Source organism: Panthera onca, chromosome D2, assembly GCF_046562875.1.
Source record: "Panthera onca isolate mPanOnc1 chromosome D2, mPanOnc1 haplotype 2, whole genome shotgun sequence".
NCBI lineage: Eukaryota > Metazoa > Chordata > Mammalia > Carnivora > Felidae > Panthera > Panthera onca.
In genome coordinates, this window is record NC_138349.1 from 71,564,920 (window position 1) to 71,589,592 (window position 24,673).

Genomic DNA, 24,673 nt, shown 5'->3' on the forward strand with positions numbered 1-24,673 from the left:
CAACGCGTGGACAGCGTGTGTCCGAAGGACAGGTCACCTTGATCAAAAGCTGGGTTCTACCGAGCCAGGCACATAACGGCTCACGTCCAGCGTCACTAAAGTCAAGCACGATGTCCTGGCGTGCTACCCCTTACGTGAGATTTCAAGACAAGGAGTAAATAGCAGGGAGCAGCTAACAGTTTCTGATCTGGAAATGGCAACAATTTAATGAACCCATTTTACTGTCATTCACCCTGTCTCGGTGGGGGGGTGGGGGTGGGGTGGGGAATCATTCATTTCCCGAACGTTTTTACACCTGTAAGTGACACTAGTTCGCAGAATAAAAACATACGTAATCCAGTGTCAAAAACCGGTGAGTTATAGAAACCACCCCTCGTTTATTTTTTCCAACACAGAGAAAAAAAAAAAAAAAAAAAACGAAACAAAACATGGTTCCATAATCCAGTGTTTGGGTCACTGGCGAATACAGTCTGCATCAGTCACAATAGACGTCCCTGGCTGTGAGCGCTGTGGGGCACGGTGGTGGCCCGCGAGTGTCCTATCGTTCGAATAAAACGGGGGTCGCACGCGTGAAGGTCACGTGAGGGGAAACAAGATGGCCTACCACGATGTGCACATAAAGGAGGTCTTTGAAAAATACCCAGATCTCTAAAGGAATGGAAACACTCCTGTGCTGTGGCTGGTTTTGTTCCTTTTAATGACCGATGTTTGGCTTTTCAAGTGAACTTCTCGGCCGTAAGGAAGGAGCCGTATGACGTTGTGGGTGGAAGCCGACGAGGCTGGTGACCTCTAGACACGCTTTCCTGCCCCGACACGGAGCCAGCTCTCTTCCCCCCAAAACCCTCTTCCATGATTTTTGTTATGGTTCACAAAAGTAAAGAAAATGATTTCAAGTATTCAATTCCTATCAAAAATTGGTATCAAAAGTAATAAAGGACCTAGTTTCTTTAGAATGCCATGTTTTAAAAAATAACTTAGGAAGCAAGAGGTCCGGCCCTTTACTTGTATAAATACCACAGCGTGACTAGAGTTTCTTAAGACAACGTGGAGAGGAGTCAGTGTTTAGCACCTCGATCATTGATCTTAACGTTGGGAACGCCTCTGACACGGACGGGAGACTCTTATAAGAAGGTGAAATACTGCAAAAGAGAAACACAAAGAAGGAAGAGAAAAATTAACACAGATTTACCAAAAGTGGCAAAGCTTATATTTATTCCTATGACATTATTCTCTTTCCAACAACCCCGTGTGTGTAACGTCAGAGGTGCTGTGAACAGAACGGATGCCTCTACTGTGGTGGGCTGGGATACCTGTCGGCTCCCACAACGAGCTGCTTGCAGAGTGTAACCAGAGTCTTCGGGAAGGAAAATTAAACTCTGATGTACACGTGACTGTGACACACACACGTCCCGTCGGGGCGCGTGCTAGACTTGAATCAGAGACACGGGGCCCAGGCACACCTCGCTCCTTATTGGCAAGGGGGCTTTCTCCAGCCCCTACTCTTATCAGTAGCAACGGGGACAGTCTCCTTAACTCACAGAGTCACCCTGAGCAAAGGAGGAGACAATGGATGCCAAAGGGTGGGGTGAAAGGGCACCTGCTCAGTGGGAGGTAGTTTTTTATTCATTCCTTAAAGACTTGTTGAAGGGTTAACACTGTGAAACCGTGTTAACAGAAGCCAGATCATTGACCTTCTGGTCCTCTTACTAAAACATGTGAGAAGAGCAATCCTGAAACGAGAATATACTGGAACGAAGGGTGACCGTTAGCGATCATTACAAAGCTAATAGAATACTTACAAATCGAACAAGAGTGCACTACAGACATGGATTTCTCTGTCTGAAACAGAGCGCAAATCACCCAGCAATTTTTAGAGCAGCTGTTATGTCTAATAGATGGGACAGGCAAAGTTGGAGGTGACGTAAAACACACGGGGAAGGAGCAAGAATAAATGGGGTCAAACAGTGAGATTTGCTTGTTGTTCATGAACTATTAAAGCACCTACGAGGTTAATTTCGTCCCAAATTTCCTGGAAACAAGAATCGGGAAAGGGCAGGAGGGTGCTGGACTTCTCCTGGTAGCCGCTGGGGATGATGTCCGGTTAGCATTTACTAGTATTTACTAACCACTCACGTGTATTCCTTGCCTACGTTACAATGTAGTGCCACCTTCTCAAAGTCTACAGTGCAGTAAAAATGCGGCTGAACGGGCAAAGTGCACCCACTCAGAGTAAGTCTGAAATGGGTCCAGCTCACCCTCCTCCAATTCCCTCCTGAACCCTAGCAGTTTGGGATAAAGGGTAAAAATTAGCCAAGAGAGACAAATCCCTGATTATATAAGGAAGACGTTTGTAGCTTTTCTCTCCCACACCAGTGCCCTTGCCTTTTATTCGTTATTTGTTTTTCATCTGTGGACTCCCCCTTTTCAGGGGGTCTTACACGCCCCCTGGCAACGTGGATTCCATCACAGGCAGAGTGAGAACTCGCGAAGGGAGCACAGGCCCAGTCTCGCACAGCCCCAAAAGGAGCAGGAAGTCCCCTCCCTACTTCGGAGGAAACGTCTTTTTGTTGACCCCCCACCAAACAGTTACCTTTTCAGGTTCATCCAGCTTTTGGCTATTTTGCTAAAGGCTTCTGAACCCGGGGCTGTCATAGCTTCAAAGTCGACTAACTGAAAAAGAAGGAAGTTGAGGGATGGCATTAGTGTGGGGGAGAAAGGCTCCCTCGGAGATCTGTTTAACTTCTGGACCGCACCGCAAAAACCCAAGGACTGGAATTTCAGCGCTCAGCCCGCCATCCGCCCTTCCAGCGTCAACGTACCTTCCCTTTGGGAATTTTTCCTGTTACTTCCTTTCCACTTGCCATCAACGCTCCCACGATCACGGAGTAAGCTATCACACTGTTTAAACAAAGAACAACGACCAGTCAGTCAGTCCCAGTCCACGGACAGGTATTGTGTGAAACCTCATTATGGATTTTCCACCATGGAAGACGGCATTTTATCTCTTTTAAGAATTCTCTAGAAATTAAACTTCAAAATAGTTTGTCTTAAAATATTTACTAATTTACTCCAATAAAAATATTTACAGATTCGCTATTTTAAGGGTAAATGTGACTCGGGACATTCTTCTTTTTTTTTTTTCTCAATGTTTATTTATTTTTGAAGGAGAGAGAGAGAGAGAGAACAAGAAGGAGAGGGGCAGAGAGAGGGAGACAGAGAATCCCAAGCAGGCTCCGTTCTGTCAGCGCAGAACCTGATGCTGGGCTTGAACCCAGGAACCGTGAGATCATGACCTGAGCTGAAATCAAGGGTTGGACGCTCAACCGAGCCACCCAGGCGCCCCCAGAATATTCTTTTTCTGAGGAAAAAGTGTTTCTTTTATTTAGCAGTTTTCTTCCCACCTGGCTTTTCTATTCTTATAAAGTAATGAATTAGAAAATGTGTCTGCTTCTATTTCCAGCAACTGCACCCAGTGTGGCTTTTAAAATGCATATATACAATACACTTTGTAATATAAACATATTAATCGTATTGTTTAAGCATTAAAACCTTTGGCCCACAAAGAAGAAAAGCAGAACACCTTCTCAGATTGCGCTAACAGCCTGCTTGGAAAATTGACGCGTCATGTAAATTTCCTTCCTGGCATGTAACAGACTCTCTCTTGCTTCTGACATTTAGTACACACCGACTATGTGTGCCCCTGTGCAGGGCACCCTGGGCGAAGATAACCAGCATGAGGCTCTGGCCTCTGAGAGCAAGCAGCCAGACCCGGGAGGCAGACAGCAAGAGAGCTGCAGACAAAGCCTCCCGTGTGCAGTGAGCGAAGCCTGGGGGTCACCCAAGGGGACGACCCCACGGAGGCCAAGGGCATGCATGCAGGCTACACCTTCAGGGCTGGGGTGGAGCAAAGGGGGCAGAGAAGAAGGAAGGGAAATAGCTGGCGCAGAGGGAGAGCACGCGTGGACACGAAGGGGTGAGGCATGGCGGGCAGCCGCGCAGGACAGGGCAACGGGAAGACCCTCGAGAAGCTCCGCAGGGCAGTAAAAGGGCAGAGGAGGCCAAGGCAAGCTAGGATCAGATGGGACGGGCACTGTGCGTGACGACCCCGAGTTTGCACCTGAGCCACTAGGTACGAAGAACGGGGGCAGAGAGGCTGAATCACTGTGTTGTTCACCTGAAACCAGGGTAACATTGTAGGTTACCTGTACTGGAATTAAAACCAACCAACCAAACAAACAAAAGAACTGGGGCAGAGAGGGGAAGGAGGAAAGCCTGGAAGAAGGGAGACTAGCCAGAAAGGTACGGGTGACGAGGGTTTGAACTGTGGCAGTAGCTGCGAGCAGTAGAGAGGACAGACCCAACCGGATTAGGGACTGAACACATGTAGGCTCCGGGGGTGGGGGGGAGAAGTGCAGGTGATTATAGTTGTATGTCACCCCCCTCCTGTGTCACCACGAGCCAGCAGAGCTGCTGTGAGGACAAAAGGGAAAATGCTGGCTATCCTCGCGGAGCCTGCTTAGGTGGTTGATAAAAGGGGGTGGGCAGGGGCGTGCTCACATCACACGTTCAGTGCGCACCCTAATAACAGTTAGGCTGAGGTCACAATATTTACGCTCTTGGTTTGTCTCCATGCCTTCTCAACACAGCAAAACTTACTTCCATGTTTAGGAGAGCTTTACTTTTAAAGTATTGAAGCTAAGGACACTCAAGTATATTATTTTGGCCAAAATATCGTAAATTCAAGTCTGTGCCAGCAACAGCACATGCCCCTTCCCTGATCTACGGCTCAGAGAATAAACAGAAAACTCTGCAGACTCACCCCTCCGTCTTAATGACACCTGAAAGGCTCCTGATGGATTCATAAGTAGTGAGAATTTGTTCACAATAATGAAAGTAGTATGGAATGGTTGGTAATCAAAAAGTATAAAACTGATGGGCAAAAACTGGGAGGAAGGGGAGAAGAAGGAAGGGTAACAGTCTGGGCCGATACGAGAAGTTAAAATACAGTGAGTACAACGCATGCACATAGTAGGCCTTCAATATACTTGTGTTGAATGAATGAATCCCTGACCTGTAAAACTTTTTTTTTAAGATTTTTTTCAGGTGTGTTTATTTTGAGAGAGAGACAGAGAGCGAGAACGAGCAGGGGAGGGGCAGAAAGAGAGGGGGAGAGAGACAATCCCAAGCAGGTTCCGCCCTGTCAGCACGGAGCCCAGGGCATGGTTCAATCTCATGAACTGTGAGATCATGACCTGAGCCGAAATCAAGAGTTGGACAGTCAACCGACCGAGCCCCCCAGGCGCCCCCCAACCTGTAAACCTTAAGCACACTATCTTCGAACAATCTTTCATAATTCTTTAAATGATATGGTAGATTGAGGACATAATATCTGGGTGGATTTTGGAAAAGACAAAAGGGAGTTTCTTGCCATTGCCTGGGGGTATGTAGTGCAAGCAAAAAAGAGTATGTTTTTTCAATGTAAAAACTTTTATTTAAAAACAGTTTTAAATTATAGGGTATCACTCACCTGGATCCTCGAGAGAGTGGCATTAAATTATAAAAGTAGTAAACCAAGGATAAGATTAAGTTGCAAACAGCATCAGCTTCCTAGGGGAAAAAAAAAAAAGACATGTGCTCATGAATTTAAATACTAGATTATACACTAGTTTTTTACGAGGTGACAAGACATAAGAATCATTTACATCAAGGAAGGGGTTATTTCATGCCTCTCCTACAGGAACCTACGTTCCCATTCTTGAATACTTCATACTCTTTGCTGCCATTTTTTCCTTTTATTAAAAAAAAATGCTTTTAAGTTTATTTATTTATTTTGAGAGAGAGCGTGTGTGTGTGAGCAGGGGAAGGGCAGAAAGAAAGGGAGAGAGAATCCCAAGCAGGCTCCCCGCGGTCAGTGCAGACCCTGACGTGGGGCTTGAATTCATGAACCGCGAGATCGTGACCTGAGCCAAACCAAGAGTCGGGCGCTTAACCGACTGAGCCACCCAGCCGCCCACTACCATTTCTTCCTAATGAAAGGGTATGCATACAGTTTGGTTTAGAAAAATATTTTCTGAGCTGTTGTTAAAACTGAAACCTTTTCTGATAAACATAAAAATCTCAGCCTCCTTTAACGTTACTTGACACGTCAAAATATATATTAAGATTTAAACAAAACAAAGCGCTTATTAATGCTGAGGATGGTTTCCCAAGATTCTGATAGGCACACCCTCTGCGCCGAGATTTAGGTGATAAATACACTTAATTACGTAAAAACCTGAATGCTTAATTGTAGGCATGAACTGATTGAATGCACGAGAAATGAACGGACTTCCCAAGGACCACGGATATCCACTCCAGAATGTGGATACTCTCAGCACAGCGGTAGCTGCTATCACCAAGGGGGCAGGCCAGATCCTGCCTCCAAGGAGACCCCTCGAGTTGGGGTGGGACCCGGAGGGAAGAGGTCACAGACCAGGAAAGGCCCACTGAGTGCAGCATGGGCCGCTGTCACTCTGGACCGACTTGTTCACTTCAATCTTGAGAAAGCCCAGACTTATAGCAACTATATAAATGTATCATTGCCCTTCCTCAGTCACTATCATTACTAAATACAGTAATTGTTTCCATAAGAATATTAAAAAGAAGTATTTATAGGTCATCAGTGAAAACCGATCTCAAGCATAAGGTGCACGCACAATACCAGCGAAAGGGTAGAGGCTTTAAAAAGGTTACAAAAGAATCCTAGGAAGCATGGATAAAATGGAAAAAACCAAAAAACCAAAAAACCTACCCCAAATTCTGATGAAAGGATCAGTACTTTTCCTTTTGCTGTTAGATCTTTATAAAGTGCATCTATTTCGGCATGATATAATTGTGTTCTTTCTTCTGTGGTTTGTGTTTCCACAGAAAACAGTATGTTGCCAACCCTAAAAATACAACAATGTGTGTCAGAGGCACGTATCATACAATTCAAAGAGCCAAACACAGAAAGCAAAAAAAAAAAAAAAAAAAAAAGGAAGGAACCAGTAGGTCGATGTGGCACAAGACGTGTGAGAGTGTATCCCACCTAACTACAGCCAGATTAAGGCGTGTTCCCTAAGCGTGCGATTTTTTCACAAAATACAATATTCTGTTCAGTCTAACCACGTGTACCTATTATAGGAGCTTAAGCTAATATAGAAGGAAACTACACATCGTAAAAATGAGGGCATAGTAAATATTTTCTCAGACAGCCACCCTATTATGACTGAAGATCGGGAGCCAGCACTGTGCGCAGAAGAAGTTCAAGGACTCCATGGTGTCTTTTCAAGCTTTCGCTGCACACCTGGCTACATGCCAGGCACTACGGAGGATAGAAAGTTGAGGCAACGGGCGTTTATCATATAACTAAACAGTTCTTAGATCTTGTAAAGAAGAACACAGCACAGCTGTTGCATTTACTGGGAAAGGGACAGAGCCCTGAGGCCATCAATCATTATAAGACCATATGCATCACCTAGTTCGTCAGGGTTCAAAAGAGGGAGATTAGGTCTAATTTGGAAAGACATGGACGAAAACAGGAAATGCTTCACGGAGGAAGGGGCCTGAATTTGAAAATCAGGACGGGAGTGAGAGAGGCTCAGAAGCAGGGGGTGGGAGGTGACCGCAGGGAACAAGCAGCCCAGCTGAATCAGCAGGCCAAGTTCAAGCAGGAAATGTTGCTCGAGGCCCGCATCACAAAAGGCCTTTCGTGTCTGGCAGGGGAGGTGGTCTCGGTATCCACAGGCAGTGGAGGGTCTGCAGTGGGGAACCACCAGGAGACTGGGACGGAGACACCAGTTTTGAATCTATTTGTGCTGTGGGGGAGGGTGGCACATGGGTGGGGGGGTACACCCAAAATTCAAGGGATATGGAGGCTCCTAGGTGAAGCTTGGAGTTCAGATATAAGTAAGACTGGTTAACGAAACGGTCACTGCAGTGCTATATTTTATAAAGTGAAAATGAGAAACACTCTAAATGGTCAGTAACAGAAAAGTAGTAAGAGAAACTCAAAAATATGCATCAAATGAAATACTCTGTAATCATTACAAATGCTTATAAGAGTATGAGAAAATGTTCATGATCAGGTAATGGTAAGAGTAGAAAAGAAACAGGTTATAAAACAATGTGGAGTACAACCTCAGTTTTTAAGGAAAACAACCTAATGATTTTCTTTTTTATCTTTGCCTATCTGTGCATTCTAAATTTTTTTTTTTAACGTTTATTTATTTTTGAGACAGAGAGAGACAGAGCATGAACGGGGGAGGGTCAGAGAGAGAGAGGGAGACACAGAATCTGAAACAGGCTCCAGGCTCTGAGCTGTCAGCACAGAGCCCGACGCGGGGCTTGAACTCACGAACGGCGAGATCATGACCTGAGCCGAAGTCGGAGGCTTAACCGACTGAGCCACCCAGGCGCCCCTCTAAATTTTCCATAATAAGGCTGCACTAATCTCATAATATATTAAAACCTATATCCAAAAAAATCTTACAATGGCTTTCTATCTGCCGATCTGTCATCTTTTTTCGTTTTGTCATTAAGAGTGTTGCCCACAAGGAACTTTAAGAACCCAGAAGAATGCTTTCCACGAAGCACATTAGACATTATACTTAATATCTAGAAAGTTGTTAGATAGCAGCACAGTCGAATGTCTGCTGGCGTAATACTCTAAAAGTCACGTTAAAAACATAACTGGCTATAGCTGCACGCTGGACCTTGACAATTTTCATTTCAGGATAAAGCAAAAGTCTGGTAGGTCTAACCTCCCGTGGCAATAATCAGGTGCATGCGCACTTCGTCACACCAGCCCGCCTTCACGCCCACGCTTAGGAAGCATACGTACTTGTCCCCCGTAATCGTGATTGTGAATCCATCGTATTCCTTGCCTTGATCTTTGAGGCTGGGAACTTTCGTGTTCACAGTGAACCCATCCTTCGTTTTAGTATTAAACTGCTTTCGGGGAAAACAAATTCACATTACTAGTGTATAACTCATTGTAAACCCCCAACTGCTATTCTGTAGCATTGACTCTGACTTCCGTGTTTTGAAGTTTATTTATTTATTTACTTATTTGAGAGAGAGAGAGAGAGAGAGAGAGAGAGAGAGAGAGAGAGAGAGCGCGCAAGCAGGGGAAGGGCAGAGAGAGAAGGAGATTCCCAAGCAGGGCGGAGCCAGTTGTAAGGCTCATGACCTAAGCTGAAACCGAGAATCGGACGATTAACCGACCAGCCACCCAGGCGCCCCCTGATTTCCATGTTTTTCAGAAGGGTCACCGAAGTTCCCGACACAAGTGACCATGACCACGCCTACCTCTACAGTGACCGAGGGCCCTCTGCCAGTCCCTATGGCCCCACACAGAGCCCAGGGTCAAGTTGCACTGCCCCGGGGCCCCCACGAGAGGCCAGCACAGAAGCTCAGCACACCAGGCTCACAGCTCCCCGAGTCAGCGGGCGCGCTGCTCACTTCTGAGAGCGCCTTTGGGTTTCTCATCATCTTAACTGGCAGCACCTTGGGATTCTTAGCAGGACAGTTGTGCCTAATACCCCCAAAACTCGAAAAACACCTTGTGCTCATGCTCGCGCTCCTTCGAGGCAGTCTGATTTGTCCCGAAAAGTACTCAGAATTCCATCTGTCAAATCGAGAATTTCACACATGTGCACACACAGCTCTGCAGACCACAGAAAAGTATGTTAGAGGGACGACACAGGGCCAAGAATGGCCTTCAGGGGTGACAAGTAGGAAGGCAGTTTCAGAGGAAAATATTTTTGGCAAAACCAAAATGCTAATAGATTTTGTCACCAGTCCGGAAAAATCCTCCCCAGGTTCAATTATTTAGTGTTGCCAGCTGTTTTTGTTCGAACTGATAAGGAACCAAGGATAAAATAAGAAGACGCTGTGCTTTACATAAGCCACTACCAGGGGAAAGGTTGTCTAAACTAGGCAGACCCCGTGGGTGGTCACTAATGGTCCAGAGAAGGACCTCGGTCAAACAGACATGAGGCACAGGTGATCAGAGCCAGCACTGGGAACAGGAACAGGAACTCTTCCATGAAGAAAGGGCTTTTATTTTATTTTCTTAAAGTTTATTTATTTAAAAAAAATTTTTTTTAATGTTTATTTATTTTTGAGACAGAGCGTGAGTGGGGGAGGGGCGGAGAGAGAGAGGGAGACCCAGAATCCGAAACAGGCCCCAGGCTCTGAGCGGTCAGCACAGAGCCCGACCCTGGGCTCGAACCCACGAACCGTGAGATCATGACCTGAGCCGAAGTCGGTCGCTTAACCGACTGAGACACCCAGGCGCCCTAAAGTTTATTTTGAGAAAGAGAGACAGTGTGTGTGCGCACTTCAGCAGGGCAGGACAGAGAGAGAGAGGGAGAGAGAGAATCCCAAGCAGACTCCACGCTCAGTGCAGAGCCGGACGTGGGGCTCGATCTCACAGATCACGAGATCAAGACCTGAGCCAAAATCAAGAGTCGGACACTTAACCAACTGAGCCACCCAGGCGCCCCAAGAAAGGACTTTTAGGGGAAGAAATGCGTTAACACTTACTACACACTATTTTCTCATCTGATGCTTACAACATACCGTTAAGACAGGTATGTTTCCTGGCATAGTCTCAATCCTGCAGAGGAGGAAACCAGCTGGGAGGGGAGGGCCCGGCAGGAGTTACTGAGCCGGGGGTGGCAGTGGCCTCCAGACCACATTATATGCTGATAAGCTGCCTCAAGGGAAGCTGAGGTAGCCAGTGGACCCTGAACAACGTGATGGGCAGCTGACTGATAACATAAAAGCTGGATTAACACACGTTTTGTATGTTGTATGGATCCTGTATTCTTACAATAAAGTAAGCTAGAAAAAGGAAAATCCCAAGGAAGATACAGTTACAGCACTGTGCCACCTTTAGAGATAAAAAATCCACATAAGTGGTCTCACGCAGTTCAAACCCATGTTGTTCAACGGTCAATTGTACTTTAACTTGGTTTGTCACTGAAAGCAGGTTTCAGTGGAAGCTGTCGTGACATCACATCGCACCAAGCACTGGAGAACCAAAGGTGTTTTATATGCTTCCATGCGTGCCCTTAAAAATATCAATATGCCCACAGTCCCGGGTGAAAGCTGGGTGTCCAGGGCCCCGACGGAATGGTCACTTCCGGACCACGGTCAGACAGGCGGGGACCTCACACCGGGCGGGCGCCCGGCCTCTTGGCGGCACCCTGAGTAAATGGCAGGCTTGGAGTCCACTATGCTTTTCTTTTTAAACAAAGAGAATATAAAGTTAAAATCCCCCTAGGCTGCTTTGGTATTCTTCCCAAAAGAGTAAGTTTAAAAGCCTAAAGTACCAACAAGAGGGAGATTAAAAACGAAGACATGCGCCAGTTTTCTTTCTGTACAGGATGTCCCAGCGGCCCTCAGTGGAGCGGTTCTGCCCTCTGGGGGGCATCTGGGGAATTTATGGGAGAGTCTGGTGGCTACAGCGTGGGGGTGGCGGGGAGGCTACCACCGGAACTTAGCAGGTGGGGCTGAAAACACTAGATGTCCCGGGGGGAGGGGGTCAGGGAACAGTCACGCGTTATGCATGACTGCCAATGCCCCACTGGACTGCCACGTAGATGACGAACTTATTTACAATTTAATAATTCCTGGGGCGCTTGGGTGGCTCAGTCCGTTAAGTGTCTGTCTTCGGCTCAGGTCATGATCTCCAGGTCTGTGAGTTCGAGCCCTGCATTGGGCTCTGTGCTGACAGCTCAGGGCCTGGAGCCTGCTTCCGATTCTGTGTCTCCCTCCGCCCCTCCCCTACTCGCACGCGCACGCACACACACATACACACACACTGTCTCTCTCTCTCTCTCAAAAATAAAATAAACATTAAAAACATTTAAAATAATATTTTAATAGTTACTTGGGCCTAGAACCAGACTCTATTTCACACTTAGACACTAAACATTTGTTAACATAGTTTTAATCCACGCTGAATTTTCCATGAAGGCGAATAGCACATCCAACTGGGGAAACAGGATATTAGGCACTGTTTGGAAGTTTACCATTTCAAAAAACGCTGTCACCAGCAGCTCGTGATACCAGAGTCAGCAAATCACACTGATGTGGGGCTGCGTTTGTAGCTGCCCTGTTCACCCCCCTTTTTCCGCAGGTGTAGTAAGCAACCAGCTACTTCTTTCTGGCTTCTGTGAAGACGTGCCTGAATCCAACATCCTAACACAGACGCTATTCTGTTACAAATGATTTACCATTTAGACCTCCTTTATGGCACTACGTTGGCCTTTTAAAGAATTATTTTGCGTAGGTGTGATATATTCTCTATGAATTTCATTTGAATGCAGTGAAGAAGGCGCCTGATACTAGAGTAGCTTTTTTTTTTTTTTAAGTTTATTTTGAGAGAGAGAGAGAGAGAGAGGGAGAGAGGGAATCCCAAGCAGGCTCCAAGCTCTTCAGTGAGGACAGAGCTTGACGTGGGGCTTGATCCCACAAACCGCGAGGTCATGACCTGAGATGAAATCAAGAGTCGGGCACTTAAGCAATTGAGCCACCCAGGCACCCCAATACTAGAGTAGCTTTGAGAAGGTTGGGAACCACTGCGTCAGTGCATCAGGCCCTTGCAATAACCCCTGAAACAGGCCTGGACAGAATCAGTGCTCTTAGCAGACAAGAGCCTGGGACTTAGACAGTGGAAGAGGTGAATGTGGACCCTGGTGTGCAGAGTATTAGCTCGCTGCTTTGTTCATGACCTGATCCTTCCTGCTCTCATTCCTCAGAAATGGGTAAGATCAGAGGGCACCTGGGCGGCTCGGTCGGTTGAGCGTCTAACTTCAGCTCAGGTCATGATATCATGGTTGGTGGGTTTGAGCCCCGTGTCGGGCTCTGTGCCGTCAGGATGGAGCCTGCTTGGAATCCTCTGTCCCCCTCCTTCACTGCCCCTCCCCTATCATGCTCTCTCTCACAAAAATAAATAAACATTTTAAAAAAAGAAAGAAAGAAATGGAGGGACGCCTGGTGGTTTAGTTGGTAGAGCACCCGACTCTTGGTTCCGGCTCAGGCCATCTCACGGTTCCTGAGTTCGAGCCCCGCATCGGGCTCCACGCTGGCGGTGCGGAGCCTGCTTGGGATTCTCTCTCTCCCTCTCTCTCTTCCCCTCCCCCACGCACGCTGTCTCTCTCTCAAAATAACCTAATAAACTTAAAAAAAACAAAAGAAATGGATAAGTTCTGGTTCTTCATGTCAATTTCTTAAATTTCATCTGATGTACATCAAACCTCTCTACTATAGCTACAAGGAGAATACTGATTCACGTTTTAAAGTTCAAACCATTAATTGAAAAAAAAATATCCACCTTCTGTTGCCAAATTGTTGAGTAGTTATAATCTGGGGTAGAGGCAATGTTTGTAAAATTGTAACTTCTTAATAGATTATACTTTCAAACAATGATTTCTGTCCCCGTAAGTGTACTTCATCTTGAATTGCAATATTTCTGATAGCGACATGCTACACTCACATTCTCTTTTCATTAGCATTTGCCTGGTACGCCTTTCTCCCTGCAAACAGCGTGTAGCTGGACTTTAAAAAACCAATCCGAAATCCTCAGTCTTTCACTGAGGGGATCAATTATAACACCACGTTGACTTGTCATTGTCATTCCCTACATTTCCTAGCCCACCCTACTTTTTTATCCCCCTCTTTTTCTAAGCTTTGAGTTGAATTGACATTGTTTTCTTTATGCCGTTTTCCTGCCTTCTACAGGTCTAGACGATGATACGTCGCATCTCTGTTGTTTCAGTGTTTGCCTTTAAATTTTTAGTATAGATATTTTAAACACGCATTTTTCTGTCGATATCATGGGTCAGTGATTATACTGTCTCACTGAAAAAACAAATACCTTAGTAACAGTTTTACTTCCTTTCTCTACTTTCTCTAACCTCTAATGTTGACATTATCCAGTATTTTAATTCCAGACATACATATTTTTAAACATCAGGTGTTAACAATTCATTTCATTGGTTTATTTGTTCACCACGATTTCTTACATCTCGTGTTTTCTTCTCTCTTGGGCTTATTTGATGAGAGTATATATGCTCTTCAATCATTTTGACAAAGAAAATCTACACTTGGTGAAATTCCTAAATAACTGTATGTTTGAAACAGTTTTTATTTTACCCTCACACTTGAACGCTGGTAGAGTAGGTTCAAATAAATTTCCCTTTGTTGTCTTCTAGAATCCACTACTGCTGCTGGAAGGAAGTTGGGCATCAGTGAAATTCTCCTTCCTTAGTTTTTCTTTTTCTTTCTTTCTTTCTTTCTTTCTTTCTTTCTTTCTTTCTTTCTTTCTTTTCTGGAAGCTTGAAGATGTTCTTTTTACTCTTTGTGTGTTAAAATAAATATGTAACATAAAATTTGCCACTTTAACCATTTGTGAATGTATAGATCCATGGCATTAAGAACGTTCAGACCTCATCAAGATAAAAAGTGTCTGCACAGTGAAGGAAACAATCAGCAAAACCAACAGGAGTAGGAGAAGGCAACCAACGGAATAGGAGAAGATATTTGCAAATGACCTATCAGATAAAGGGCGAGTATCCAAAATCTTAAAGATCTTACCAAACTCAACACCGAAAAAACAAATCATCCAGTGAAGAAATGGGCAAAGGACATGAATAGACACTTTTCCAAAGAAGACACCCAGATGGCTAACAGACACATGAAAAAAATGCTCAACATCACTCATCATCAGGGAAATACAAATCAAGACCACAACGAGATAGCACCTCACACCTGTCAGAATGGCTAACATTAACAACTCAGGCAACATCAGATGTTGGCCAGGATGCAGAGAAGGAGGAACCCTTTTGCACTGCTGGTGGGAATGCAAACTGGTGCAGCCTCTCTGGAAAACAGCATGGAGGCTCCTCAAAAAATTAAAAATAGAACTACCCTACGACCCAGCAATTGCACTACTAATGGAATATTACTTGGTGATCAAAAAGAATAAAATCCTTCCACTTGCAACAATGTGAATGGAACTAGAGTGTGTTATGCTAAGTGAAATAAGTTAGTCAGAGAAAGACAAATACCATATGACTTCACCCATAAGGGGAATTTAAGATGAACATGAGGGAAGGGAAACAAAAATAATATAAAAACAGAGAAGGAGACAAACCATGAGAGACTTCTAAATATAGAGAACAAACTGAGGGTTGCTGGAGGGGTGCTGGGGGGGGGGGATGGGCTAACTGGGTGATGGGCATTAAGGAGGGCACTTGTGATAAGCGCTGGGTGTTATATGTAAGTAAGTGATGAACAACTAAATTCTATTCCTGAAATCATTATTACACTATATGTTAACTTGGGATTTAAATAAAATAATAGCAGTAAAAGGAAAAGTTCACATTGTTTGCAACCATCACCACTAACCTTCCACAGAACTTTTTTCATCATCCCAAATAGAAGCTCTGTCTCCCTCCCCCAACCCCTGGCAACCATCATTCTACCTTCTGTCTCTATGAATTTGACTCCTCTGGACACCTCATATAAGTGGAATCGTAGGGTATTTGTCCTTTTGTGACTGGTTTATTTCACTCTGCCTAATGTCCTCAAGCTTCATCCGTGCTGTAGCCTGTGTTAGAATTCCCTTCCTTCTTCAGGCTGAATAATACCCCATCGTATGGCCATGCCACATATTATTTATCCATTCATCCATTAATGGCCCCTTGGGTTGCTTCTGTCTCTTGGCTACTGTGAATAATACTGCCATGAACGTGGGTGTACAAATATCCGAGTCCCTGCTTTTAATTCTTTTGAATATACACCTAGAAGGGGAGTTTTTGGATCTTATCATAATTCTATGTCTAATTTTTTACCTTTATTTATTTATTTATTTTTGAGAAAGGAGTCAGAGGGAGGGGCAGGGAGAAAGGAAGAGAGAGAGAGAGAGAGAGAGAGAGGGAATTCTAAGCAGGCTCCACATTCAGCACAAAGATCATGACTGGAACCGAAATCAAGAATCAGACTCTCAACTGACTGAGCTACCCAGGCTCCCCTCTACATCTAATTTTTTTGAGGAACTCTCTTTAATCTTGAAGTCCCCAAATTTTATCAGAATGTGTCTAGGTGTCAATATTGAGCATCATGCTGAACATCTAGGAGGCCCTGCATTGATCTTTTCATCTCTCCACAAGCTTTCCTTCTATTATTTTGTTGACTAACCGCTCTGTTTCTTTATCTTTCTTCTCTCCTTTCTGATCTCTATCAGGTCCGTTCTTCATCTTCTGCATTCATCGTCTCTCATATTTTATATTTCTTTGTCCTTGTATACTATATTCTGGGAGAATTTACTGATTGGATTTTCCAGCTCACATGTATTTGATATTCAACTGTCTTTAATCTACTAGTCTTAACTAGCGGAGATTTTTTTTTTTTAATCATGAGTATTCTATTTCCTTTTTATTGCTACTGTCTGTCTACCTATCTACCTATCATATGATACTGGCTCAAATCTCTCAGAAAATTAATTTATGTATGTTTCATTGAGGTAAAATTTATATACAATGAACCTCATGTGTATTGTGTATAATTTGATGCATTTTGACAAATATATACACCCATGTATCCACTATTCTAGTCAAGATATAGTGTAGTTTCATCATTCTGGAAAGTTTTCTCCTACCCCTTTCAGGTAAACCTCACTCCTCAGAAGCCATCACTGTTCTGCTGTCTCTCTAGATCAGTCAAACTTCTTACAAATGGAATCATACTCTTCTGTATGCGACTTCCTTTGCCCCACATAATGTTTCTAAAGTCCCCCCCGCTGCTGTGTGTTAGCAGTACCCTTTCTCCGTATTATTATTGAGTAGTGTGTTCCATCTCTGGCCTCCTCTGAGGAACGACGACTGACCCTCATAAGGCGTCCTGACCTGGAAGACAGCCTCTGGACAAGGAAAGCTGAGGACTGGCACACAAACCTGGGGCCATTTGCAAAACTAAAGTACTGTTTTCTCTGACACCACTGACTTTCGCGTCCTCCAATTTTCTTTTGGTTCTTTTTATAGTTTCCATTCTCCTGCTCAGGTTCTTCATCGTTGTGCTCATGTTTTCCTTTAAGTCCTCGAACATGTTAATGAAACAAAGACTTTAAAAGAGTTCATTGCAACTTCTGGATCTCCTGGGGTCTGTTCCTGTTAACTGGTTTTGGTTTTTGGTTATGGATCACGTTCTCCTGCTTCTTCCTTTGCCTAATAATTAAGAAGTCTAGACTATGTTTCCTTCCTTTAAAGGGTGTTGAGTTTTGTTTTGGCAGGCAATCCAATCACTAGCAGATCCATTTAATCCTCTTAGGCTTGGTTTTCCGTTAGGGTGATCTATTCAGAAATTGTCCTTCGGGGCACCTGGGTGGCTCAGTCGGTTAAGCGTCCAACTTGGCTCTGGTCATAATTTCGCAGTTGGTGGGTTCGAGCTCTGCATAGGGGTTTGTGCTGACAGCTCAGAGCCTGGAGCCTGCTTCAGATTCTGTATCTCCCTCTCTCTCTGCCCCTCCCCTGCTCACACTCGCTCTCTCTCTCAGGAAATGAACATAAAAAAAGAAAAAGAAAAAGAAATTGTCCTTTGTCCTAGAATGTGGACCTCATTCTAGGTGGTCTTATACCTACGGTGTGTCCTTTCTGGGGTTGTGAGTAAATGCCCAGGGTGCTCCCAGGATCCCTCCATTCTGGCAAGGTCACAACTCCAATGTCTCTCAGTGGTGTAAAACTGAGGCTACCTCCCTTCGGCTCTCACACCCTGGTGTAAAACCGCTCATACCTCCGTTCAGCTCTCACGCCCATAGCAGCCACTGTCTGCAGGGCCTCTGGGTCTCACCGAGCGAGCAGAGCCCAGCTCTCAGCCAAGCGTGACAAGGAACGCCCATGCTGACCTCTGGGGACTTCTCACCTTGAGCAGCTCTCTCCTCTTCTGTACTCTGCCCTGTAAACTCCAGCCACTTCGGCAGACCCCAACTCCAATCTCTGCCTCCTTAGCTCAGCAAGACCGCCAAACTCTGTTTAGGCTCCACATACACAGCGGTTTAGTAAATAATCCCAGGTAGAAGGCTGGGGTGAACACGGGGCTCACAGAAAGTGTTTCCCTTTCCTCAAAAATCAGTCTTGTAATTGCCAACCCCTGAAAACAGGTGCCTTGTATTTTGTGGAGTTTTATAACTGTTATAGTATGGAAAGGAGGTCAACTATCAAGTACTCCACTGTGACCAGAAGCAGAATTCAACGGTATATACTTTTAAGTTGCCTTCTGTTTCCTGTATCAACTGCTTCCTCACAGCCTTGCTTTTATGTTTGAGACTGATGCCTGTGTTTTATGTGATTTGGGTTATTATTCAGAGGGTGTTTACGTTAGTGTTTTCAGAATGCTTATAATTTTATTATTATTATCTTTTAACATTTATTTATTTATTTAAAAAAAATTTTTTTTAACGTTTATTTATTTTTGAGACAGAGAGAGACAGAGCATGAACGGGGGAGGGGCAGAGACAGAGGGAGACACAGAATCGGAAGCAGGCTCCAGGCTCTGAGCTGTCAGCCCAGAGCCCGACATGGGGCTCGAACTCACGGACCGTGAGATCATGACCTGAGCTGAAGTCGGAGGCTTAACCGACTGAGCCCCACCCAGGCGCCCCAACATTTATTTATTTTTGAGAGAAAGAGATAGAGCGTGAGGAGAGGGGCAGAGAGAGAGGGAGACACAGAATCCGAAGCAGGCTCCAGGCTCTGAGCTGTCAGCACAGAGCCCGATGCAGGGCTTGAACTTACGAGCGGTGAGACCACGACCTGAGCCGAAGTGGGACGCACCCCCGACTGAGCCGCATAGGTGCCCCTCAGAATGCTTATAATTTTAAAGTGCTTCTAGCACACTATTAATACACATGCATTAAACGGTTATGAGCTCTTCTTTAAAAAGTGCTCTAGTTGTGTTTTTTCCCTAAAAACACCTACCAGGATTCTGATGATAAACTTACCTTCATAATTGGCAGGAGATCTTCTACTTTGTGCACCTTTTCCAGAGCCTCTCTGACTTCCAACAATCCTTTAGGATTATTAGCTCTTGAAGAGAGAAAAAGAGACAGAGACAGAGGCAGATGGCAAGTAAAATTAATACAGAAATGTAATATACAATCCTATTACTTGCTATTACCTTAAGCTTTAATGATTCAACCTCAATTATGAGTAGCTCCATAGTCAAAATGGTGGGCCCAAACAAAAGTTTCTAAATATGGGGATGGTTTAATCCTAATGAATTTGGGGCCGCAGATGACAATTAAGAAAACAGATAGAAGCCCATCTAGAAGGTGAAACGGAGAAACAGAACAGATTGCTGGCCGGTGGTCGTATATACATGCACGGGTCTCTGGTCATAATCTGGTGATGAAGCCTTCATTCTCATAGACCAATTTTGAAATTAGAAGTGATTTTTTTTTTTCCTTTCTACAGTTGCTCAAACGGAAATATCCTGCTAGGTTTTTGTGCCACTTTTATATTTACTTGGTGATAACTATCCATTCAGAATTCTTTCTTCCCCATGTTCTGTTCACTGTGGGTTCACTATATGGCCTTTCAGGTGAGAGAGAATGAATATTACGGCTGAAACCCCTAATAAAGAAATTCAAAGAAACGTCCTGCTTTTCAGAGAAGGAGATGAGAAAAGTCACAGTATCGTAAGATTAAAACATTTCATGGATTCTGTAAAGCTGTTAAAAGAAGGCTGGTAAGTCATTACCGAAAGGCTTTACGACTCCAAACACTGTGTCAACATTTGATAGACTTTGTTTAGTCTGTCAATAGGCTTAGTTTTCAAGTTTCACAGATACAACTGCTGTAAACTCTACCAAAGCTAGCGATTACCGTGAAAAAGAAAATTGAAGGATTACCCGTGATAAACAAGAATCCTATCTTTAATAAAATGAAGAATTTTCTCAAAATATTCCAGGTATCTCATGTTGATCACCTGGCCCCTGAAAGAAAAAAAAAAAAAAATTAAGAATCGTTTTAGAAAGGACTGTATCGGAAACAACATCTAACTTCCAAGTGAATTCAAGAGAACGGTAAGAGAGCTGTGAGAACAGTGTAGCAAAACAGTCTGGAAACTGTGCTTATTTGCACCCGGTGCATGGAAGAAGCAGAGAACTGTCTTGGCAGGATTGCCCGTCAGCTCTTGCAGCTTTTCCTGGTAGGAGAGGCACCAAACTCAGGCCCGGAGATGCCAAAATGAGGAGAAAAATCCTCAAGTACTTCTACGACGTTCAGCCTTTTTAGGCCAATTTCCTTCATGAATCCCTGGACTTTTTCTCCTCTCCTTTGGTTCTCCTGGTAGTTCTCCTGTGGTCCAGCTCACACACAGGCTTCATCTCCTCTGCCCACTCTAAATATTATTTTACTCAGGGCACCTGGGTGGCTCAGTCGGTTAAGTGTCCGACTTCAGCTCAGGTCACGATCTCGTGGTTCATGGGTTCGAGCCGGGCGTCGGGCTCTGGGCTGACAGCTCGGAGCCTGGAGCCTGCTTCGGATTCCGGGTCTCCCTCTCTTTCTCTGCCCCTCCCCTGCTAGCGCTCTGTCTTTCTCTCAAAAGTGAAATAAATAAATAAATTTTACTCACATTTCTGTCCCCGCCTCCTAGTTTTCAAACTCTCTCCCAGAACTTCATGTACAGCCGACATACTGATGGACACATCCAACCGGCATGCGTGTGTACAACGTGTTACACACCCAACCGCTCCCTGGGCATCGCTCCCCAGATTCCCTACAGACATCTCAGACCTCAGGTTCGTAACCGTGCACAGGAAGTCACTCCCGTACCCTGCACTTCCCCCCCAGTGCCAGCCCCCAAATGTGGCCATCTCCTTTCTGTCCTATTGTCACCTGGCCTATTGGAAGGACCTCGCACCTGAGCCAGAGAGGGGACCGCCTCCCTGTGGGTCCCTACGCTCTCCTCCATTTCCAACCTGGTGCCAGTGCTCCTGATTCTGCACTCTCTCCTCCGTCTCTTCCGCTCCCCCTCCCTTGCACACTTGTTCACCTGAATTATCACACAGTCTCTTCCTAAGAGGAGAGACTAGAGAGGGAACATGGCACGCACTTCATTCTTCCTGCAGCTGGACTCACTCTAAGGAGTGCAGGCGGGACCCTGCAGGTACAGAACTAATCCGTGTGGGCCCTTTCCAAAAAGTCCCCGGGAGAGGATCAAGGGTCGTTCGTCCACGGTCTCCATGACCTGTCTATTTAGAACAAACTCCTGTGCAAACAGGAAAGATGCACAAAGGGTTCCTACCTGATTAAATTGATGTGGTTGTTAAAACCTCTGCTAAGACTTCGTGCTGGCATCTGATCTAACCACAGCACCGGCTGGTCCGGGTCAGCAATCCTGTAAACCAGAGCTTGTTAAAGATGGAGGCCTTATAAAACCTAGAAATGTTCAAAAGCATTACCAATGAAACAGGATGAGTCTTTGCAAAGAGTGGGGAGAAAGCAAGTACTCGGCCCATTATCTAAAAGTATGCCACACCAACCTGCTAACTCCAAATAAATGTTCCAATTGGAGCCAGTAGGAAGTCAGTATAGGTTTACTAGAAGAGTAGTATTTTTCTCATGTCAATGAATATCAGTAGCTCCCCCCTCAGCCATAGCTGGTTAGCCAGGCACACACTTCAACTATCAAGGGACCAGTACACTACAGTTCATTCAAAGGTACACCCCAGATAATGCGTTCTTTCCAAGAGACTGCTTTTTCTAAAACACTTCGCTTAGAAATGTGCTTGGAAACTTGAGAGCAGTCAGTTCCTATATTTCGTAAACATCGGCTGAAGGCGTTTCAAAGAATAATGATGCCAGCAATTTCCGACAAACTGTAGAGAGGAAAAAGTAACTTACAAGGCATATTGTTAGTAATCAAAACAGAATTCGAAACCCGTCAACTGAGTGGGAGGGGCAGGCTCCCAGTAATGGAATGAATATGTCACGGGGGTGCAAGGTACAGCGTAAGGACCACAGTCAGTCCTACTGTAAAGGTGTTGTGTGGGACAGACGGGAGCTACATCTGTGGTGAACACAGCGTAATGTACAGATGTGCCTAGACTCGCGCGATACCTCATGTCGGCTCCACTAGCCAAAGACACCTGTTACCCAGAGGAGCCTTCTATTATTTTACAATGATAACCCTTCTAGTTTATTTTCATTTAAACATGAGTTTAATTAGTTACCGTCTCCACTTTACTGCAATGTCAAACATGTCTCTCCACTGCATCAGCCGTGTTTTCCCATTCATTCGAACTTTCGAGTTGGTCCACGTACGCTGTACAGCTTGCATGACTTCCAACGCTGCCAAGCCCATAGCTAAAAGAAGGAAATATTGAGAAAACAAGGGTTTGTGAGTTCACTTCCGAGGGACTGATGTTCACCTACTCTGCAGAGTCTCGGTGATAACTTGAGCCACCGTATAAAAAAAGAATTGTAGGGCGCCTGGGTGGCTCAGTCGGTTAAGCGTCCGACTTCAGCTCAGGTCACGATCTCGCGGTCCGTGAGTTCAAGCCCCGCGTCAGGCTCTGGGCTGATGGCTCGGAGCCTGGAGCCTGCTTGATTCTGTGTCTCCCTCTCTCTCTGCCCCTCCCCCATTCATGCTCTGTCTCTCTCTGTCTCAAAAATAAATAAACTTAAAAAAAAAAGAATTGTACGTATTGGTAATTTAACAAGACCAGAGATACGCTACAATCGTGTCAGTCTTCATAAAACTAACATCTATCAGAGGAAATTAGAGGCACCCCCCCCCCCGAAGCTGTCTCCTCCCAGCTCTGCCTCTTAAACAACTGGAGATTCAAATTCTCCCTCGCTCCCACACTAAGCAAACCGCTCCCGTGGACGAGCCGTCACATCCACAGCCACAACTGAAGACCCATATTCTACATCAACAGGGTGGCGACAGCACCAAGGCCACACGGGAAGCTCTCTTTCAGAATTCAGTGTGAATGAATCTCTATGGTTTTGTCCGGATCAAATGGGGATTTATGAGTTGGCACAAATGATTTTTTTTTTTTTACGCGCAACATTGTTTGACGATTCTTGCTCTTATGTCAGCAACCTGTCCGTTTTCGGATGGTTTCAGGATACCTCTGTGTATTCTCTTGTTTGGCAGGAAGCCAGGCGTTTCATACTGCATCAGGGATCCCAAACGATCAGCTACACAGATCAGCTCTTGTACCTCTGGCTTATAACTCTCAAAGTTCTGATGTAACACGTCTCTGGAAGGAACACGACATACGCGGTTAGGGACTTAACAACAGAGGTCTGCTAATCCAATTTTACCTGAAGAGCAGTCATTTCCTCCACTGGAGAGCTGATCGAGAAACCTATGACCACAGAATCTTGACCCCAGTGCTTGGCACCCAATCTTACACAAATTAGAAGAATCTTTACGCGTGTATGCGCACAATTATTATCATGTGCTTGTAACACTGGTAACTAGAGTGCAATTCAGAGGGCACTTCTGGCCATTATTTGCTTCATAAACTTCCCCAGGATACATAACCTGCATGGACTGACTTTATCAACAAGCAACCAGATCTCTGCCCTATGTCTCTCCCTATGTCTCTCTGATCTGTGGTCCACCTTTGCCATATATCCAGGCTCTCTAGGGGTGCTTGGGTGGCTCAGTGGGTTAAACGTCCAGGGCCATGGGATCAAACTCCATGTCAGGCTCCATGCTAGATGTGGAGCTGGCTTAAGATTCTCTTTTTTCCTCTGCCCCTCTCTCCCACTTGTGCTCTAAAATTACAAAAAAAAAAAAAAAAAAAAAAAAAAAAAAAAAATCTAGGCTCTCTAGATAAATGCTTCTAAGCTCTCTATCGTACTCCTTTGGTCTACCTGGCCACCCCTGCTCCAATATCACTCTGTCTTCATTACTATCTTAAGCCTCGCTGTCTGGTAGAGTAAGAGCCCTCCCCTCCAAGCCTTGGCATCATCTTCTTCAGGAGTATCCTGATTACTCTTGGTTCTTTGTTCTTCCATGCAATTTATACAATTAGTTTATCAAGTTCCTCAAAAAACTGTTGGGATTTGGAATCACATTTTATTGATTCTAGAATTAATTTGCAGAGAACTGACCCATCGATACTACTGAATTTCTTATTCTTGAACATAGTATTTCTCCTTGTTTTCTCTTAGTAACTTCCAATAAAGTTTTATAATGATTTCCATACAGGTCTTGCATATCATCTGTAAGATACATTCCTAAGTACTTACTGCTATTATAAATGGTATGTTTGTTTGTTGCTAGTGTATAGAAATGCAAATGACTTTTATAAGTACATTAACTATAATCAACCACCTTGTGAAATTACCATTTCTTGTAATTCGTTTATGGATTTTTTTTGTAAATAAATCATGCAATCTGCAAATCTATATAAATTTGATTTGTCTTCTGTTATACATTATCTAAAACCTCTACTTCCCTGCTGAAGAGAAGCAATGATTTTAGACTTTTTGGTCTTGCTCCTGATTTTAATGTGATTATATCTAACACTTTATTAATTAAAATGATGTTTGCTGTAGGTTTATGATAGTTATCACTTATCAAGCTAAGAAAATACAGTAGTGCCCCCCAACCCCATCCGTTGTTT

General features: G+C 44.6%; 1 protein-coding gene across 8 annotated transcripts in view; it reads right to left on the reverse strand.

The window, feature by feature from the left end:
* Positions 1 to 335: 335 nt before the first annotated feature.
* Positions 336 to 24,673, reverse strand: part of TTC13 (tetratricopeptide repeat domain 13) — an 80,626-nt gene continuing 56,288 nt past the window's right edge. For 5 of the 8 annotated variants that reach the window (XM_060642796.3, XM_060642794.3, XM_060642792.3 and 2 more), the window contains 11 exons: positions 23,166 to 23,296; positions 22,262 to 22,394; positions 21,334 to 21,426; positions 19,937 to 20,020; positions 19,028 to 19,112; positions 8,861 to 8,970; positions 6,791 to 6,926; positions 5,528 to 5,607; positions 2,820 to 2,898; positions 2,591 to 2,670; positions 336 to 1,139 (listed from right to left, as the gene is read on the reverse strand). In XM_060642796.3, coding sequence (XP_060498779.1) covers positions 1,025 to 1,139; positions 2,591 to 2,670; positions 2,820 to 2,898; positions 5,528 to 5,607; positions 6,791 to 6,926; positions 8,861 to 8,970; positions 19,028 to 19,112; positions 19,937 to 20,020; positions 21,334 to 21,426; positions 22,262 to 22,394; positions 23,166 to 23,296 — 1,126 coding nt within the window. In that variant the 3' untranslated portion in view covers positions 336 to 1,024. The remainder of the gene's footprint in view (positions 1,140 to 2,590; positions 2,671 to 2,819; positions 2,899 to 5,527; positions 5,608 to 6,790; positions 6,927 to 8,860; positions 8,971 to 19,027; positions 19,113 to 19,936; positions 20,021 to 21,333; positions 21,427 to 22,261; positions 22,395 to 23,165; positions 23,297 to 24,673) is intronic. The other 3 variants (XM_060642797.3, XM_060642795.3, XM_060642793.3) reach the window with 1 other exon arrangement.